The sequence below is a fragment of the Polypterus senegalus genome, chromosome 5 (genome assembly GCF_016835505.1).
Source record: "Polypterus senegalus isolate Bchr_013 chromosome 5, ASM1683550v1, whole genome shotgun sequence".
Taxonomy (NCBI): domain Eukaryota; kingdom Metazoa; phylum Chordata; class Cladistia; order Polypteriformes; family Polypteridae; genus Polypterus; species Polypterus senegalus.
In genome coordinates this window covers 84,850,286-84,871,723 of record NC_053158.1, presented here as the reverse complement: position 1 = coordinate 84,871,723, position 21,438 = coordinate 84,850,286, and the positions used below count along the sequence as shown (strand labels likewise).

Below are 21,438 nucleotides of genomic sequence, written 5' to 3'. Positions count from 1 at the left end.
AGGGGGCTGCACTTTCTTTTGACAAATAGACACAGTGATGGGCTCATATTGGGTACAGTTCAAAATTTGCCATGACTGTCCTGGCAGCTTTCTAGACTTATGACTGAGGGTCATTACCCTCAGCATTAAAATGCAAGATGTTTGTGCAAAGTAATCTGTGTGCCTCATATAGTTGCCAGCTGCCTGTCAAGCTGATATAAAAAGTTGAAATAGCACTTAGAGAGCAAAGTGGTGTGCTACGGACACACTGGAATAAAGCAGTTAAGTTTGTTAAGTCATAACCACTTACTGAGGATTTCAATATGTACTGTAGGTAGGATATTAAAATTAACATGAAATGGTTTGAAAGTGTCTGTATAATTTATATATATATATAATTATATATATATATATTTATATATATTTAATCATGTAATCAGAGCCCAGATTCTTTTTACTAGAAGCATATTAATAATTTATTGCATTATTAATTTTTAAAGATTTTTACATTTTAATTCATCATGTCACTATTCTGTGTACAGTGTAACCTCAGTTTACGAGTAACTTGGTTTACGAGTGTTTTGCAAGACGAGCAAAATTTTTTAATAAATTTTGACTTGATAAACGAGCGATGTCTTTCAATACGAGCAGTATGGATACACTTTGTCTGCGCGCGCGTCTCTCTCTCTCGTGCATAGCGCGTCTCTCTCTCTCCTTATCTCGCTCGTACGAGTGTATACTGTTTACTGCAGCATTTTGACTGTGTGTGTGTGTGTGTGTGCGCACGCTGTGAAGTGCGAGTCCCCATCTTGCGCTCCAAAAAGCGCAAGTTGAGTCTCAGTACTTTAACACCACCAGCCTTATTCAGCTTGAAACAGCAACAGCGCTATTATTTTTTGTAGCGGGATCTTTATAATGTTCCTTGTATCACCCATTGACGGCAGGCACTTATAGCAGGTCTGCGATCTTTTTGGATGCGCTAATACAGTGAACTGCTACAGCGCTGGGAGACTGCAATTGCTTTGGGACACTCTTCCGCATGTCGTCCCGTTGGGTGGAATCTCACATGAGTTTAGAAACTCACTCACACCAGCCATACTTTTTTTTAAAGGTAAAGTGCAGGTTAATTTGTTTTATGTATTTTTACTTTATATTTTGTATTAATCATTTTTATATGAATAGTTTTGGGTTGTGGAATGAATCATCTGAGTTTTCATTATTTCTTATGGGGAAATTCGCTTTGAGATACGAGTGCTTTGGATTGCGAGCACGTTTCCGGAACAAATTATGCTCGGAAACCGAGGTTCCACTGTATTTGTCTTATTCAAAAGCGCCACTGTTTTGTACGTCTTGTTGTTAATGATGCTGTGTGACTGCTAAGCTAGTGATACAAGATACCCATGAGCAGTAATCAGGCATCCAAAAATTAACAGACAGACCATACAAGATACCATGCACTGATCTTGTCTTGACGCTTACTTCATTTAAACTAAGACTTAAAGTTTACTTTAGTCTTAATATTTTGTGTGTGTGTGTGTGTGTGTAATTTAATAATTTTCAGTATACAGAGTTTTGCTAATGACCTTAACTCTCCTGTTGCTTTGCCCTTAAATGAAAAGACTTGGTTTTTACATCTGTCTCTCAAAAATCAAAAACAGCCTGATAGAATACACACTTTTAATCCTATTCTAACAGCTAAAAAGATAAATTGTATGAACACTTTTTAAGTGTTTTTAAAGTTAAGCTGGGGTGCAAATCAGTCACCTACCCAGCAGTTTATAACAACCTGCTAAGTAGGTCAATAATTATATTTTGGCTTGTCAAAATAAATAATGTTCATCAGTAAGAATAAACTTTTTAAATTAGTAAAAAAAAACTATACTCTACTTATAAAATATATTTGTCCAAGTACCTCCATAAAAAATGATACAGTTTTGTCATTTTATTCTAAAACATTTCATTTGGAAGTCACCTAGTACCTGTATATTATTTTAAGTTAGAATTGTTCTTTTAACCTTTTATGTGTTTTAGATTTATAGCTAATTGTGTGGCGCCATGCTGAGGTGCTCCTCCATTCATAGATTTTTAAATGTTCACTGCATGATGTTAAGTTTATTCTTTATAATTTACTATAGATAACTCATTTGCAAGCAGTACATTATTGCTTAAATTATTCCACATTATAGGAAACAAATACATTTAAATATCTGTACATTGACAACAAACCTAATGGTTTTATGTAAGGGTTATTATCAGTGAAGCATAGGACATACAATGATAATACGTTTTTATCATTTTTTTTTTTTTTTGGAGATCTGTAATATCATATAGAACTCTGGTATTTAAAGGGAAATAAGATACAGATACAGTCTATAAATGGTAATATTATCCATAATTTGCTAATTGACTGTAAAATCACAAGTTAGTGTTTGTTATGTGTTACTGTGGTGTATACTTACAGTATGTTCACAGCATATTCAGGGGGCATACAGACCATATTGCAACTGCTTTTCTTTTATTATTCCACCGTCTAAGGTCTTTGAGCTATGCCCTTTAAACCTTTCAGTTTAACTCAAGCCACACTCTACTATTTCTGCATATCTGGCTCCTCTTAAAGGAATATTCCACCCCATATTTTTTGGTATGTTACTTACCCATGTACTTTGTAGTGGTGACCGAAAAAAAAAAATATTAATCTCATGTTTTCATACAGAATGGAAAGAAAGAAGTTTATGACATAACAGAAGTCATACGTGACCAGTGATGTATGATAGCAAACAATGTGAAAAATATTAATGGAAAAAAAAATCCCCATGTTTCTCATGTTGCATAATGCAAATGTCTGTTATGCAGGTGCTTGCTCAATACAGTGGAACCTCGGTTCATGAACGTCTCAGTACACGTACAACTCGGTTTCCGACCAAAAACCTTTGTCTTGGTTCACGACCACACACTTGGTATACGAACAAGCCAGTTTCCCTTTCAGTTTGTACATGTTCAGTCTCTCTCTGTGCATTTCCTGAGCAGCGAGCAAGAGAGAGAGAGCGAGAGAGTGCGACACACACACACACACAGGCATCGCGCGCACAGCGTGAAAGAGAGCTGGACGCATTAAGGTAGGAAGGCAGTTAAAGAATGCACTGGGCTTGATTTTGTTTTCACTTCTGTTTCCAGCGATCGGTTCGTAGTGTGCATTGTTGCAATGTTATTTTTCTTGGTGGTTTATTAAAATTCGGATTTTTCCAAATGTTCATTTTTTTCCATGTGCTTAAAACTCATTAGTGCTATAGCGCGAACTATTGCAGTGTTAGTTTTCTCTGTTGTTCAAGGTTTTCTCAGTGTTATTCAATGTTTTTACATTTAGTTTACTATTACACTGTGCATTCTATGGTTTAATTAACTATATTTGTGCTTAAAAACTTATATATATAAAAATATATATTTACATACAGTTTGTATGGTCTGGATTGGATTAATTGTATTTACATACAATCCTATGGGGGAAATTGCTTCAGTTCACAACCAAATCGGTTTACGACCAGAGTTTTGGAACGAATTTTGGTTGTGAACCGAGGTACTACTTTAGATGCAAATTGTCTGTTTTTTTTGTTAAAATATAACTATACTAGCCGAAGCATACGGCGGTGTAAGAATAGGAACGGAAAACGATGAGAAAGGAATTCAGTATTACAAAGGCTTAGGTAACCACCGTCGCAGTATAATGAAAATAGCAAGGAGCGAAACCAATGCCAATGGTCGAGAGAGTACCTTCCTGTAGCAGGCTACAGAAAGCATAGACATATATAGATAGACGCCGCATTCACTGTGTTGCCCAGTCAACACGATAAGTCAGCGCGTCCGCCCTATTGTGATTGGTAAAAGTGCCATTTAAATCAATACAGGTAGGAAACCGGGTGTTCTGATGAAAAAGCAATAACGTTTTAAACAGTATCGTTTACATACAACAGATTTTGGTGAATCGTTTACATGTAATTATTTATATCCATTTATACACTAAATGCGTGCGTATCCCATGGTCTTAGAGTTGGTGGGCGGGGCTCTCTGTCTTGCTTGCCCTTATTTAGAGTTGGTGGGCATGGCTCTCTGTATTGCTTGCACTCTCTGCCTTGCTTGCCCTTAGTTAGAGTTGGCGGGCGGGGCTCTGTGAGTTGGTGATCGTGGATCTCTGTCTTGCATGCGATGTAAAGTCAATGTGGCTCAGAGGTGCATGTGGACTTTTGCACAGACGAAAGCGACTGAGGCTGTGTTTGGTGAGTTGTTGTGTGCCTCAAGAGCGAAGCTGGACTCAGGAGGACGGTTACAGTTGGTGTGCGTGACTCTGTAGTGCGTATCCCATGACACGGTAGGAGGGTTAGAGTTGGTGGGCAGGGCTCTGTCTTGCGTGCGCTCAATGTCTTGCGCTCAGTGTCATGTGTGCCCTTAGTGAATTATATATATATATAGATAGTTATCAGCCCACACATATTCAGAAAACCCAAAGACTCGTGGGAAGGATATTATGACTTGAAGACCCGCCTCTCCCATTCATTTATTGGTCAAGTGTCCTGTCTTCAATTCAAGAAGTCATTCCTATGATTTTCCAGGCTGATTTTTTTCTGGAAAACTCACTTTTCGTGAAACATTTCAAAATGTATTTTTATACACATATTGTGTAATGCATACTACTAATGAATGAATTGTGTCGGCCGGTTGGATGGTGAAGTGGGTAGAGGGGTCCAGGGACACGATTGCGAGAGGTGAGATGTATAAGCTAAGGCAGGAGTGGGTAATGTCAGTTTCTTAATGAGAAGTCAATTATTGCTGATGAAATACTTATTGCTTAAGTGACATTTTGATGCCTCATTTTAGTGGTCTTACTTGTTAAGGTCCCCCCCTTAATTGCTTATTTCAGTCTTAAACCGCTTCACTGTGTTTGATGGCTCCTTATTAGCAATTAGATGTAAATGACAAAGCAGCGAGCAGTTCTCCATCTAGCTTGCTTCCATTTACATCTGTGTGTGTTCATCATGCACTGTTTGAGTTAATAATACACTTAACCAAAAATGTGACAGACTGTAAATTATGTGTTTTAGTCTTCAAATCATTTGGATGATATCATTGGAAAGAAAAAAAAATCTATGATATAAGAACATTACATTACAGACTAACAAGCCATAGAATTAAATAAGGTCTGAGACTAGTAAGGATTGATTTCTAATTAAACAATTGGATTGAAATGAAAACCTGTAGCCGGTGCTTTGATAGAGGTTCTTTTTTTCTTCTGAAAGAGTGAAGCATGAAGGAGGGGCATAGTGGGAATTTCCTGTTGCTCAAGCAACAGGAAGATTTAGCTTGTTTTTGGAGTTACTGTTTTGTTGAGTGAAATAAAATGCCCCATTCAGGTTTTCTTAAGTTGCAGTGTGTGTGTTGTTACTGCCCGCCTATGGGTACATCAAAATTTTGAACACTATATACCATTAATAGCAACCAATTACATACATTTGGAAGGCAAACTGTTTGCAAAACATGTTGCAGTAGTGACAATGTTTTCTCTGCCTATTGTTATAAACTTGTGGCCTATGTCCTGTATTTTCTAAATCTTAATTTGATTATGCACGACATTAACAAATCATCTGCAGGCATTTGATGGCATACTGTAAGGTGTTTAGTACCATCAAACAAATAAAACTAAACAATACATGCTAGGCAACTCTTGTTAGCATTTCAGTCTTCTACCCTTTGATGTCAACTTTTGTTGACACCCACCTTGAAAGATTTAGATTGCAGTATTTTGAAATAACTTACAATAAAACATTTCCCCAATGATAAAAACATTTACCATTTCAGAGCTTTGGGCCGTTGAAATTGAGACCACTTTTACTTCAGTATTCCTACTAGTATTGAAATTAAACCATTTAATTCAGTCTAGTTGTCTGTTGCTTTAATTGAAAAGCACAGTTCTACAGATAAATGTTAAAATACATTCTTGTAAAGTTGTTAGTTTTATATTTGTGTTTTCCCTCATGCATTACTTTAGTTTTAACCTAGTTATTTTAATCCATATTATTAAATGTCTTGTTTATTAAGATGGATTGCTTTTTGCACTGAAATGCACACTACCATTCTTCAGATTGCAAACAAATAAGGCAAAAACTAATTTCTTTACCAGAAGGGAAAAATAAGTAAAGAACTATGTGCATAAAATTACAGCAATGAAAGCATTCATCAGAGCATTGTCTCTTTGATAGGAACAAAAATCCTCATATCATCGCACTGCATACCAAAAAATGATTTTTCTGAGGTTTACAAAATCTTGAATGATAATTATGTTTTTATTTCTCTTTCAATTATATATATGTTGGTGATTTCCTTTAAAGGAAATGAAAATATTTACTGTTTTATTAAATGGCCATTGTTTTTTGTCTGTTTATGCCTCTGATGACATTATGGTAATAATCTACTTATTATTTCTTATTTGGGTCCTCCAATTAAAAAGTTTAAGAACCCCTGATCTCTGCCATTGTGAATTTTATTTCTCTTTGGATAAATCTGTTACATGAAAAATAAGCACAAGTAAGTTGTGCTATTTAAAACTTAATGGGTGAAACCAAAACTAAGGCCTTATCTTTGTTAGGCAGCAATTGTTTCTGTTGTTTATAAAGATATATTTTTAATTCAAAATGCTGATGATTAGGCATAAACCTTTAAAACAAGTAGTGTTTTAAGTAGGATCTATAATTACATATTTTGCATATTTTAAATTGGTGCAGCATGGTGGTGCATTGTTAAGTTCTGCAGCCTTATTTATTTAAACTGCAGATCCATGTGGAGTTTATATGTTCTCTCATTATCTGTGTGTGTTCTCCTCAAGGTACTACAATTTTCCTCGAAAATCCCCATTAATGTGCATATTACATGAATTGGCTATTACAAATTGACCCATTGTGAGTAAGTGTGCGTGTGTTTAACTTTGACCATGGAATGGACTAGCACCTTATGTGGAGCTGGGCCCTGCCACCCAGTGCTAACAGGATAGGTTTGAGCCCCAAACCTCAATAGGGTTAAACTAGTTATTTTAATCTACTAATGGTCCATTAGAAGATAATAGGCTGTGTTGACAGGAAAGTCACGGGCTCTCAGACACCCTGTGTTTCTGAAGTGTTATAGGTGTCATTTTTAATTTGAGTTATTATCCATCCATCCATTTTCTAACCCGCTGAATCCGAACACAGGGTCACGGGGGTCTGCTGGAGCCAATCCCAGCTAACACAGGGCACAAGGCAGGAACCAATCCAGGGCAGGGTGCCAACCCACCGCAGGACACACACAAACACACCCACACACACTAGGGCCAATTTAGAATCGCCATTCCACCTAACCTGCATGTCTTTGGATTGTGGGAGGAAACCGGAGTGCCCGGAGGAAACCCACGCAGACATGGGGAGAACATGCAAACTCCACGCAGGGAGGACCCGGGTGAGTTATTATTGTACCTGTAATTTTAAACAGGTTTTGGTGCTAGTACAGTAAACATTTTGCCATATTGTAAGAAATTGAAGATCACTCAGGATAAATGAAAACATCTATCAAATAACAGTTTTACAACAGTATTGCAGCTATAAGAAACCATCATGTACACATGGGAAAATATTTAATGGTAATTAGCACCTCCAAAGTCTTTAGCTGCTGGTAATAGACATGCATAGAACTGAACTACATGTTTGTCTACAGCTTAACAATGCAAATTCTTTCAAAATTTGCTAGGCTTTTAAAAAAGCTAGTAGTAATTGCCTAAGTCAAGTATGTGTTGTACTTGTTTTTTTTAATCTGCTATGCATCTGGTCCATTTGGGCACTGCTGTTGCTGAGGGTGTTTGAATAAGCATTGAAAATCCTGGTTCTTCAAATATTTCCCTAATGGAAAATGTTGATTTAACTGCCATCTGTTAAATAAGAAAATACTTAAATGGGAAGATTGGAATACATGTCTAAATCTTCTATAAACTCCTTTACTGGCTAAAGCCACAGCAAAGTTATACAGCAGAGTTGTTAATTTTTTTAGCAATCCTAGCTGAAAAATTAAATAATTCATAGGTTCCATCATTACCTTCACTTAGACCTTGCATTACAGAAGCCATTTAAATTGAGAGGAAGAGACTAATAACATAATTCTGTCATTTTTCTCAGATGCTTACATTTATGAAGCCAAATTTACAACTACTTTATTCTATTGTGTCCAGTAGATATATTATTTCTCACTGATCATTCACTTGTAATATGTCACTGACAGCTATCCACTTCCTTATTGGTCACTGTTCCCTTATTTATATGCTGTCTCCATTATATCCCATGGATCCCCATTTCCTGAATTTAGATCAGAAGTAAGCAGGTCAAATCTCAAAAATCAAATCAGGTCAAATTCCTATGAGAAGAAATTCATACTTGATTTACTATAAATAACTGATTTTAATCTACTGTATTTTCTTATTTATAATTTTTTTTATTTTGCATTTGTTTTAATTGTAGGAGCATTCAACCATGATATTTATCCCCCAATAAACATGACTGAAATTATTTGGAATAAAAAGGTTCCAGCTTTTTTTTTTTTCTGATGTTACAGTTGTTGGATGGATGAATTGGACAGTTTTATTCTTGCGAATTATATAGCAAATACTGGTGATATCTTCATAGTGAATTTAAAAGTAAAATTTACAAATACATATTGTGAATTTCCCCTTGGGATTAATAAAGTATCTATCTATCTATCTATCTATCTATCTATCTATCTATCTATCTATCTATCTATCTATCTATCTACTTTTTTATATATTACTTTTGTTATGATTGCAATGTAAATGTATTTACTTTCAATATTATTATTAATTTTTGCATGTTATGTCTGTGATGTTATTGTGGTGCCTTTTAAGAGCAGATTTTCTAAGTGATAACGATTTAAAGTTGTTTTGGAATGGGTGCCAGTAAATTGTTGTAAGCAGGAAGTCTTTTTGCTTGTCACTTTATTCAATGCTACCATGTACTGTTTATGATGGGATTGTCATGTTGGTATTTAAGATGGAGATGTGCAGCATACAGTGTTCAAGCTTTTGGATTTCACAAACACCACATGACAGTTAATAACACTGTTATATTTAGGGGAAGGGTATCATACTTATGCTTAGGACTCTGCTTCTGATCATTGACCTTTGATTTTTCATGTAACATTTTGATATTGGATTAAGGCTCGTTTTGATTTCCTGGTTCAGACCTTGGTTCAGTTTTACCAACTATTCTTTTGTGTTTCTCTCTGGCTGTATCTCTCATGGTTCAAGAATATGTTGTTAATTTTGGATATGGCCATCTTTCTGCTTCTTTGGCCACTACAGAATATAAAGTGCAAAATCTAAAAGTAAGCAAAGAATTTAAAAAGGAATTTGAAACTAAGCCCCTTGAGTTCTAGATGAAGTATGGAATCTGCCAGGCATTTTTGACATAGTGCTAGAGCACTATAGTCCTTTTTGATCCTAATTTTTCCACTGTGTGACTGACATGCTTGATGAAGACACAATGGAAAGGATAATGTATTAATTAATAAAGGGAGGAGCTACTGTCCCAGTCCTGCCTACTAGTTACAGTATTATCTTTAACAACGGCTATAATATTTCTCTGCCTTCATGGCAATTGTATTCTCTAATGGCAGTGGCCTTATGCAACAGGCCCTGTGAACTACAAAAAATGTCCAAGAATGGTTTAATGAACATGACAAAGGGCTCAAGGTGTTGACTAGACCCACAAGTTCCCCAAATCTCAATCTAAAAAACAAGTTTGATCCATGGAGGCCCCACCTTGAAACATGCAGGACTTAAAGGATCTGCTGCTAATGTTTTGGTGCCAGATACACTATGACAACTTAAGAGTTCTTTTGGAGTTCATGCCTCAATGGGTCAAAGCTGTTTTGGTGGCCTGAGGGGAACCTACACAATATTAGGAAGGTGGTTTTAATGTTGTGGCTGATCGTTGTATAGTCCTTTTAGTGTATATTGGGTTTGCACTAGGTCATCCCACTACAGCACCTGAAGAGGCACCTGTAGGAGTAACCTAAAAACAAACCTTCCCAAACCACTTTAATTGGCTTCTTCCAGTCCTGAAAAAAGAGGTTCTACTCTGAGTTCCTCCAATGCCTTTAAGCTCCTCATCCTGTCATGTACAGGAACCACATATCAGCCACGTACCTGTGAACTCATTCTTTTGTTATTAAGTTAAACTTTCATAGATGAAAATTGGTCAGCATATGAAGTTTTTCATCTAAGCACTTTATTTAGGAAAATATTTGAAAACTGACATTTCCATGTGGATTGTTACTCAGTATTGTTTTTCCTTACTTATCAACAAGACTCTAAGGTTCTTGAACACTTCTGCATAATGGTACATCCCCAATTGTGACCAGGACTGGAAACAGAACAACCGCTACTAAATCCTTGATTTTTTTTAATAATCCTTGATTTCCATTGATTTTGAATGTGTGAATTCATGGAGTAAATTAAGGGGTTGGAAAAAGTTTTGTTTTATTCTTTATGTAAAATTATATAGTATAATAATTAAAATGTATACAGTGTACTGTACTGTGGTTGTTTTTGGTTTCTACCATGGCACTTTGTCATACTGTCTTTCCATATTTTGTTAGGTTATGTTATTATTGAATAATCATAAATTTCAGTTTTGTGTTTTCTGTTTTTATCATAATCATTGGCTCATTCTGCAATTTATTTTTTAGAGTAATTGTATAACTGCATTATAAGTGCAATTGAAAGATAATTTTTTGCTTGCCTTTTTACCTCTACGTTATTTCAACTATTTTATGTAATGTAAATTTTTCACAAGGACATGAATGACACTAAATATTCTTTATCTTCTTCCATTTCAGCTTCATTCTAATTCTGATAAAGGGGATGGATCTGTCAGGTACATTCTTACTGGTGAAGGCGCTGGTTCAATATTTCATATTGATGAGACTACGGGAGATATCCATGCTACCAAAAGTCTGGATCGAGAGCAGAAAACACACTACGTATTACATGCCCAAGCCATTGATCGACGGACGCAGAAGCCTTTGGAACCGGAATCAGAATTTATCATTAAAGTGCAAGATATCAATGACAATGCACCTAAATTTACAGATGGACCATTTGTTGCATCAGTACCAGAAATGTCTGAAGTTGGTAAGACACATTGAATTTACTCAACTGACTATCAATGCATACTTTTGGAAGGGTAGAGTACTGAAAAAGGACAAGCTATTAGATAATAAGTATGGTGCTTCTGTTTTTATTGAAATATAATATATTCTGAAATGTGCTCTAATTTGCATAAATTGCTTTCAGTTTAAGTAATAAATATGTACTATTATTGGAGATTTATACTTTGTATATATAACATGCTAGATAGAATGTTACTGAGATAAGAATAGCATACATTTATGATGTGCAAAAGTATTGTTACTGTTGAAAATGCAGTATGAACTTCAAATGGAGTAAAATTTGACAACTATATTATATTGCTAATAAGAAGCAACCAATCAAGTATATTTCATGTTTTAGTAACCTACCTTTAAATGAGATAATATATAATAGTGAGTAGTTTTAGATCAAAATTAGAAAATATTAATACACTTAATAAATGGGTGATAGTGATATTAGAAGCTGCTTGTTGAATTGGAGTATAACTAAGAAAGTTGTAAAGATATTATTTAGTCAAACAAAAGAAGGGATTGGACATGAAGTAATTTGAAACACAAGCAGGGCATTAAGTAACAACACATGCTGTATGAATGTACAAAAATAGGTTCTGGGCTCTCTTTCTGTTTATATAGGAGCAACTTGTCTTATTATGGTTTTGATTCATCAGAAAGTCTTCCACTTCTTAAACTACATCTGTCTCTTCAAATATTTTCATTTCTTTTACCAGTTTTTCTTTTCCTGTCACTAAAAGTTTGATTTTCTGTGTGCACTATTAACCCAATACGTGAATTAGGCCTGATTCCTTAAAGGATGATTAGAAGCACTGTGACAAGAACAGGACATTCAGCCTAATACACTAATCATGCTATTTATTTAGATTGTCCAAAATAACAAGTGAAAATTTGAACATCAATAAAATCCTGCTGTCTGTTATTCTACTTGGTCATTTATTATATGTGTCTTTGGTTCTTTGCATTAAGAAAAATGTTTAAATATTTGTGTGAAATCTGCCCTTAACAAGTTTTTACCTTGTTCCCATGTTCTTGTTGCAGAATCTACAGTACTAGTTCCTCTCATAATTTGAAACGCATGTCCTCTCTTAAGCTCCATTTGCGTAAACTGAAATGGTCCAACTCTTTCAAACTCTCCTCATAGCTCATACCTCCCACAATCAGTAAAAAAAAACCAAACAAACTGAATTTCTCCTACATTATCTACCTTAAGGTTTGTTAAAGTCATAAGGGGTAAGTCTTTTAGATCTGGTTTATGAATTATCATAAGAACATCATTGCTCATTCACAGTTCGGCCATTTAATAATAATAATAAGAAGAAGAAGATTTTATTTTGTACAGATTTAGGTTCTCCCCTCCATAGTTCCATGTTTTCTTAAAGGGAGCATCATATAAAATATTCACAAATCCATCCTATCTTCCACTTCCTAAACACACTTAATCCAATTTTATATCATGGAGAGCTGTAGCTAATCCCTCAACATTAGGTATAATCCATGAAACAATGCTTTATAGTACGCTAGCTCATGAAAGGGCACTTTCACAAAAATACACACAATTACTGTGGCATCCTTTAAAATTATCACTATCAATAGCACACAATATTAGTCGGGACACCTTCCCATTTATCTTAGCAAATCAGTTTAAATATCAAGGGGTAAATATCACAAGTAAATATAAAGCTCTTTTCAAAAACGTTTTGCTGTTTTTGCGTAGAAAAAATTAAACAACTGCGGTGGGCTGGCACCCTGCCCAGAGTTTGTTTCCTGCCTTGTGCCCTGTGTTGGCTGGGACTGACTCCAGCAGACCCCCGTGACCCTGTAGTTAGGATATAGTGGGTTGGATAATGGATGGATGGATGAAAAATTAAACAAGACGTGAATATTCACATTAGCAGGTAGAATCAACGCTGTCAAGGCTAACATCCTTTCGAAGCATCTTTATCTATTTTAAAGTATACATTAACAAATCTCATTTATTTGGAATTTGAAGCATCCACACATCCAAAGGGCAACTCTACCACACCCTAAAGCAGAAGGGGGCATGGGGGCATACCTAACTCTTAATTTTATTACTGGGTGGCCAATTTACAAGCTATAAAGACCTGGACATCAACAGAAATTGATGAATATACACCAGCCTGGTCTACAATAGAATTAAAAGTTTGCAGTTCTTCTTTATATTTCCTGCTCTGTGCCACAGTAAATATAAATTATCACCAATACACTAAAAATCCAACTGACCTTTACTCACTCAGAATATGGGACCAATGTAAGAAGCACTTTAAAACAGAGAGACTATTACCTGTTGCGCTTCTGCATGATAACCAATTTTTTCCACCCTCTCAAATATACTAGCATTTAATGTTTGGAAAATGTTTGAGATTAAAACACTTAGAGTTTTGTACATAGATATAATGTCTTTGCATTCTATGAACAACTATGCTTCAAATTTAACTTCTCATCAACACAATTCTTCTACTACTTTTGAATCAGAAAAAGTGTTAAACAGAATCTGCCCATTTTTTCCTCACCTCCCACTTATTTTTATTCCAGAAGAAATATTGTTCAGTTTTTCAGACTCAGACAGCTTTTCTACAATTTATAAAAACATTTAAAAGTCTCTTCCTTTCAAAGACCCTCGAATATGTTGGGGAAAGGATCTTTCACTTAACATCTCTGGAAAGGAGTTGACGGCAGCCATGCATAGAATACTTTGCTGCTCCATATGTGCAAAACATTCAATCAACAACTTAAAATCTTTTATCAAGCACATTTATCTCATTTAAAATTGTCCAAAATGAGCTCAGGGCAAGATTGAACATCTGAACTTTGCAGTTTAGCTCCAACCTCACTGGGGCACATGTACCAAATTAACAGTATTCTGGACCAAACTCTTTGAGCACCTATCAGACTGCCTTGGTGAAACAATCACTCCTAACCCATTAAAAGGCATGTTTGGTGTACTCCCAGATGGGTTTAAAGAGGAGAAGGACAAATAAATTGTAATTGCCTTTACCTTACTACTAGCATGTAGACTTATTTTGCTCAACTGGAAAAATCCCAGCCTACCTCTTTTAATTCAATGGGTAACTAATGTCCTATATGATTTGAAATTGGGAAAAATCAAATTCTCCCTCAGAGGATCTGTTCAAAACTTTTTTTTAATTGCAGGATCTAATTAATACCATTTTAGAATAAGCTTCTATTTCAGAGAAAAGGAGACTCTTTATGGATTCAAACCCACTCCTATAGAGCTTTGATACAACATCAACCAATGATCCAGTGTTGAACCAGTTAAGACAAATAGTTTCAAAACATAAAGAAATATGTTGACTTCACATTTAATAATATATCACTTTACCTTTACATATTCTTCATTGTGCACATGTAGATAATTTTTTTTTTGTTAAAAAGATCACCCCAGTCCATTTAGAGGTATGTGCCTAGGAAAGCCTGAGCAGAAGTTGTAGATAAGAAGACAAGACTTCATTCTACTGACTTAGTGTGATGTGAATGGTGTTGTGGAGTGAATTAACATTTACTATTTTAATTTACATTTAGCAAACAAACTACTAAAGTTGCAAATGCATAACAATAATGCCACTTTGAATTCTATACTTTAATTACATTAATTTCCTCCCTTGTTGTGTATAATATGGTTATTACTGTGGATTATGGATGTTTTAACAGGTGTGCAATAGTCACCCTTTGTTTTATGTTTTTATTTTAGAATAATAATTTTTAATAAAACATTTTCAGCAACCTTTTCTGAATAGTAATTAAGAAGAAATGCACATGCATTACCATTTTTAGCCTAATACTCATTTATCACAGTTTACCTGTTTCAGATTCACAGTTATGCTTCCTTGATATGCATAAGTTACAACAGTGAATTTTTGCCTACAGCATGAAAGATTAAGTATTAGTTTATTTTTTCAAATTGGTGTCTAGTAAGCTGCTAATAAAGGCTGATCATAAAATATATTATTCATATTGTTTTAAAAATGTTTTTGAATTGTCACATATTGAAATATTAATTTATAACTTGTAATTTACTGTCTACACTGACACAATATACAGTAGAGTCTGTTATAAAACAGAATGAGACAGCTGGTTGGAAAGTCAAGTTTGAAATAAATGAGAGAAATTAATCAATAAGAGGTCTTACAAGGAAAATTTAAATACATACAGTACAACTGTAGCAAGTAGAATTTGTCACTTTTTCATGATGTTTATAAACGATAATGGTTACTGTATCTATGTTCATATTGTAAATAAAACAGCAATCATTTCACCTGACTGGCTTGTAGCAGCTAAACTCTGCAGCATACCCCATTCTTCGAGCCCCAATGGTCCAGCTAATGCGCCATCTGCTTCGCACTCACATGAAACACAAGCTGCTAGTAATCACACTTAACACACCGACTACACAAAGCAGACATTTTAATCGTTCAACTTACTAGATTCATGTAAGAAATTCAAACTTTTAAAAGCTGCTCTGCTTCTTCTTAAAAGAAAAAGAACATCCCAGTCCAGTTAAAGGTCTGTGTCTAGAAAAGACACGGCAAAAGCAGTAGATAAGAAACCAAAACTGTGTTCTACTGACATTTCTCTTAACCTGATGTGAATGTTGTTGTGGAGTTAACGTTTACTATTAAAGTTTACATTTGCTAAGCAAACTACTGAAGATGCAAAATAAAGAATATATTTCCCTTCATTTGAATAAATTAATTTTGAACATATAATAAAGAATGGGAAAATATCAAGTAAATATTGAGTTTGAAATGCTTTAAGCATCAAAGGTCAGGAATTCATTAGGATGATTTTTGTGTTTCGTTTTATTACATTTTTAAGTTAGTATTTGTTATTTTTGTTTTAGTATTTTTAATTGTTACTACTGTGACATTTTTACATGTCCATTTTATATGTTTGTTTTATCTTGGGGGCCAACATTTATTGTTTCTAGATTTAAATTAGGTTGTCACAATGACCAAAGTGATTCACACAGCTTTGATCAAATAGTGTCTCATTAAAGCAAAAACCAATTTATTTTTATACAATATTGTGCAAGACAAAAAACATCAACAATTAGAATGTTTTTTTGATCAGTATCCATTCGGCTTGACTGTATATGTATACATAATTAATATTACAGCATAGCTGACATGATCATAATTCACAATAAATATAAATAATTTACATTACTTTCTGTTTTGCAGCATTTTTGAGCTATACAAGCCAAAATGATGAACAACTGTTTTCTGTCTTACATTTTTACAAGTGACCTTTAAAATGGTCGGATTTGAATTGCTTCATTTTCTTGACAATAATTTATTATCAGCATCTTCTCAAGTGCTTCCTTTATTTTGTTAGTTAGCTTTCTGTGTAGTTCAGAATGCAAGCTGACACTGACACTGGTAAATGTATTTAATGTACTTTGTTCTGTTGATGAGGGATATTACTGAAAGGTGTTAAAGCTGTTCTTTTGATTTGTTCATCTTTAGATAATTTTATTTTGATGTAAGTAATAATAATAAGCCTACTAAATAGAACAATGTTTCAGGATAAAATTACTTTTCTGTAAAAATTAAAATGCATTATTTGTTTACTCCATGACCTTAAATGGGGTTGTATTGTATAAAAGGATCATTAATCAGTTTATTTAAATATTCATGTATTTGTTTAATCTTACTTTACAACAGAAGTGAATGCTTTTATACATTCACTTTTGTTTCATGACCTCTGTGAATGCTACCTGAAAACTCTCTTAAACAAAATAAAATGTAATAGATTCTTATTCATCCATAGAAATGAATATGGCTGGTTTTATGGATATTTAAAAACAACAGAAATTTAATCCTGTAACATAGCAAAGCTCCAGTTTAGTTTGCTATAAGTGGATCCTTTCTTTCTATACTGTAGATAAGACACTCAAAAATATTAACACAATTATCTAAATTTACTTATCCATTAACAGCAATTCTCCCTGAATTGATACTTATTCCAAAAATATAAAAGTAATTTTGTGAACCATTAATTTCAATAACTACTAAAAATTGTTATTTAATGAATTTCTATAGATATCAACCAGTAAGCCATTAAAAGTAATGATTTAAACCACTGAACCACATTAATTTAACCATCACCAAAAATAAATTCTAGAGATGATACTTTATCATTAACGTCATAAACACTTTTGTGCCTAGCCATCAACGAGGCTTTTGGCCAGTAATGACTTATGTGCTTGTCATCACAAGGACTCGAGGGGAACACCGTGGGCAGTAACAGTTATCCTTGGCCTTTCAGACTGCCTTTGGTTTCACCTTGATGAAGGTGTGTTTTTCTGCCAGAAGGTCTCTAATGTAGGTACATGTGTATCATTAATTTTCACACAGATTATTGTTTGCAGCTTTTTCTAGTAAATGGCCATTCCTGTAGTTAAAAAGCTCACGGCAGATTTGTCTGAAAATAAGCTATGGCATTTTTCATCATGGCAGAATAGCTGTGTATTTTTTATTTCATGTTGTTATGTGAAATGGTGTGAATCTTTTTAAAAAAACTGCCCAAAGCTTTAGATTCATTTAGGTGCCACCCAACCGGTCTTATTATCTGCAGTTCTTATCTGTTTAGAATGTTGTCTTTGTTCAAACTGCCCTCTGCATTGTTTTCCAATTTAGCAAAGAAACATTGTGTCAAGATTCAAGTATAAAGACTTCACAATGCCGATAAATAGTCTGGTTTTGTATACAGTAAATACAGTAAATACTAATACTCACTGAATGATTTAGATATAGTGCTTTGTCTGATAGATCTGATCAATTGATGTCATGTTCATTGTGCCTTGTGTCTCTTTAGACTTAATACTTTCCTTCTTACAGAATAAGAACATGTTACTTTATACTGTACTAGCTGTGTAAGCCTGTGCTGTAAAAAGCCCAGAGTCCTATAAACTATTGAAATCGTCAGAAAAAAAAATTTAAATGTAGAGATGTCAGGTAATGTTTTGGCGATGTTAGCGGCTAAGAGACTTTGTCTTTCTTTTGAGGTTTTGTTTTGCAGACCTGCTTGCCTCGCTTGTGTATTAGCGGCAGGAGGAAAAGTAAAAGCGATACCGTTTTGCCGATCTTAGCGGCTAAGAGACTTTGTCCTTTTCTTGATGTTTCGTTTTGCCGACATCCTGTGTGTTATTAATGGCTAAGTGTGTTTTCTGTTTACTCGGAGGCGGAGCCCTTACCTCAACTCCACCTCTCATTTCCGGGCTGTACAGACACACAAGCTTCCGCGGGTTGACGTTTATATATAAGACGATGCTCTTAATGTTTTAATATCTCATTACATTTCCTAACACTAAAAAATTTAGTTTTTGTTTTAGTCATAATAATAAAAAACTGTAAAAGGCAAATCTAAAATTTCTAATGTACAAGAAAAAAAAGTTAACATGCCAGGAGGTATACAGGGAGTGAATAAAAATAACAGAAACATCTAACAAAAATTTAATATGAAGTACCTAATAAAATGTAGGGTCACTATTTTGCCTTCAAATCATTCTCAGTTATTCTTCGAATCCTGTCATATAAGTCATGAACTTTGTGTAGCTGTAAATGGCATGAATTTTCAAGAAAAATAATTCTTCCAGTTGTTTTAGGGTTGAAGGACATGTTAATCCAATTTACACTCTGTATATTTCCTATTCTGCGCTCCAAAACTTCCCAGAAATGTTCCATTATGTTTAGAATTAGTGCCTGAGGGGGTCCATGAAAGGGGTGTGAGTTCATCCAGGTGTTCACGAAGCCATTCTTGAAAATGTTTAGCAGTATTAATAGTATTCATTGGGGCATTATCATCCTAAAATAAGATGCACCTGATCTTATAAAATAGCCTAACATTTCTTGGCCATTGATGTGAAAATTCAGAGCAATCATTGAACCTAACCACTTTCACAACTTGTCCACCATTATAACATGTCTTAACAGTTGGCAACAGACATCATGGTTTGAGGGCATTCTTTGGCTTTCCCCATACATCAACCTGTCTGGTTGCAGAAAAAACACTAAAAGACGACTTATTAGACTATAACATTTTTACCACTTGTTCAAGGGTCAAGGTCTGTGCTCCTTAAGCCAAGGCATAATGTTTGTCTTTGTGCATTGGCCTTGGATATAAATGGTTCCTGAATGACAGCCTTGCCATAATTTCCAATTAGGGAAGCTTATGATGCACTATTTTAATTGAGACTGGGTCAAAGAATACTGATCCAATTACACAGTGAGATTGTGTTATTTTAGTTGTTTACAACTATCCTATGACTTGTCCATCTATTCCTGTTTGTGAGTTTTGACTTATGACTAATACTTCTATTTGCCAATGTAGGTTGTTGGTGTGAATGAACGTGCACATGTTGATTGTCATACCTCTTTTATCCCTGACATAGACTCACATGCAATAGTTTTGCAGCTGCATTTTAATTGTGATTTAGTTGCTTCAAAGTTAAACTCCTTTTTCATGTGGTGTTTTTGTTGTTTTGTCCAGGTCCTGTAGCATAACTAATCAACTCTACAGCTTTATTGTTCATCTTATTTTAATTCCTTGACTTATGTATTGCTGTTGGTGTAATGAAGTCATTGTGCTTAATGCAAATTTCTTTCGTGCTAGCTGTGATCATATTGAATTTTTACAATTATTGAGCTTGAAATTTCTGAAAGTGTTGTGTTTTCACGTTTTAATAATGCTTTATTCGATGGTCAAAAAGACCTTTGCTTCATTGATGCTCACTTTAAAGTGCAGTTTTGACTTTTGAACCTTTTAGAATATTATAAAGATTTTGACAAAAACAGGCCATTCAGACCAACAAAACTCACCAATTTCATTCACCTAATTTTTTCCAAAATACTGCAGCATTAAATCAAGATTTTAAGGTCTCTAAAGTGCTACTCTCTACCTCACTAATTTGTACTTAATTCCATGTGTCTATGATTCTCTATGGTTTCTATTTTTTTGTGTGAATTTTACCCATAAAATGCTTCCAAACTGTGCCCCGTCCCTGTGTTCATCTTGAACTTACTTTAGAGTAACAGAATGTCTCCACTGTACTAATTCACTTTGTAATTTTAGAAATGTAATTTGTTTGCTTATTTTGAGATATATTTTATTAAAAATTTCTTAAATTTACTGACTAAAGCATTGCAAATAAGATTTATCATTTTGCTTATTTCTTTGTAAAGTATGAACACTTCAGTACTGTTACTGCCATGTTCACTTGCGACCAAGTTAAATTTTTATTATAATACAGTCATATGTTCCTGCTGCATGTTTATATGAGGCAGTTCATTTTAAACAATGTGTCCACAAATTAACCAGCATTCATCTGCTTTGATGTATTATTCTTTGTGCTACCAGGATGCCAAATCCTTTTATTACCAAAATGCATCTTACAAAAATGCCTGGAACACTGGGTACTGAAATGGACAAATATTCGCTTAGTTATTCTGTGAAGAATGCTCTGATCTCACCAGTAAAGAAAATCACTGATTATTTTATATTTATGTATGTTTTCCATAATGTAGTTATTATTAAGCCTATCCAGATTAGACTATTTAAATTAGGAGTCCAATATTTCAGTCAACTTTCCTTGTGCTTATTTTGACTTTTTAATTCAATTTATGTACAAGTCTGAATAAATGTTTTGAAGAGCTGTATTTTACTTTATGTAACAGAATCTTCTTTTAAATAATATTGAAAAGTGCTGAATTATAATTTCTATAGTATTTTTTTAATTAGAATTACTGCCATTGTTGGATTCAGTTTATGATACATGATAACATATTGACATCTTTCTTTTTTTCTTTAAATGGGATATTAACACTATAAGATACTAAGCCAAAACATTAATTAATTAAATATTTTGCATTTCGTCCAACTGTCACATTCAAACCTCCATCCCACCTTACAAGTCACAGCAACAAAAGGAGAGAGTACAGTAGGAAGTAGTCAATCAGAAAAGATAAAATGCTAGAAGTTATGTATCATGTTCAGCAATTGCTGTAATGCATTCTACTTAAAGACAGCACTGTTGGGGGCTTTTGTGTACTGAATTGTTCAGTAGGGTAGATTTAAGTTTCTCTAAATAATTATTTTTTAAATGTCTTTTCTACCCATAAAGATATAATAGCAATATTGCTGTTTGGTTAACATAAGTCACCCCCGGCCAATGTT

The 21,438-nt window shown here is 34.3% G+C and overlaps 1 protein-coding gene across 6 annotated transcripts in view; it reads left to right on the top strand.

Moving 5' to 3' along the window:
* The window catches only part of LOC120530412 (cadherin-18), a 1,801,315-nt gene that overhangs the window by 1,320,261 nt on the left and 459,616 nt on the right, over positions 1 to 21,438 (top strand). For all 6 annotated transcript variants that reach the window (XM_039754902.1, XM_039754900.1, XM_039754901.1 and 3 more), the window contains one exon: positions 10,900 to 11,194. In XM_039754902.1, the coding sequence (XP_039610836.1) occupies positions 10,900 to 11,194 (295 nt within the window). The remainder of the gene's footprint in view (positions 1 to 10,899; positions 11,195 to 21,438) is intronic.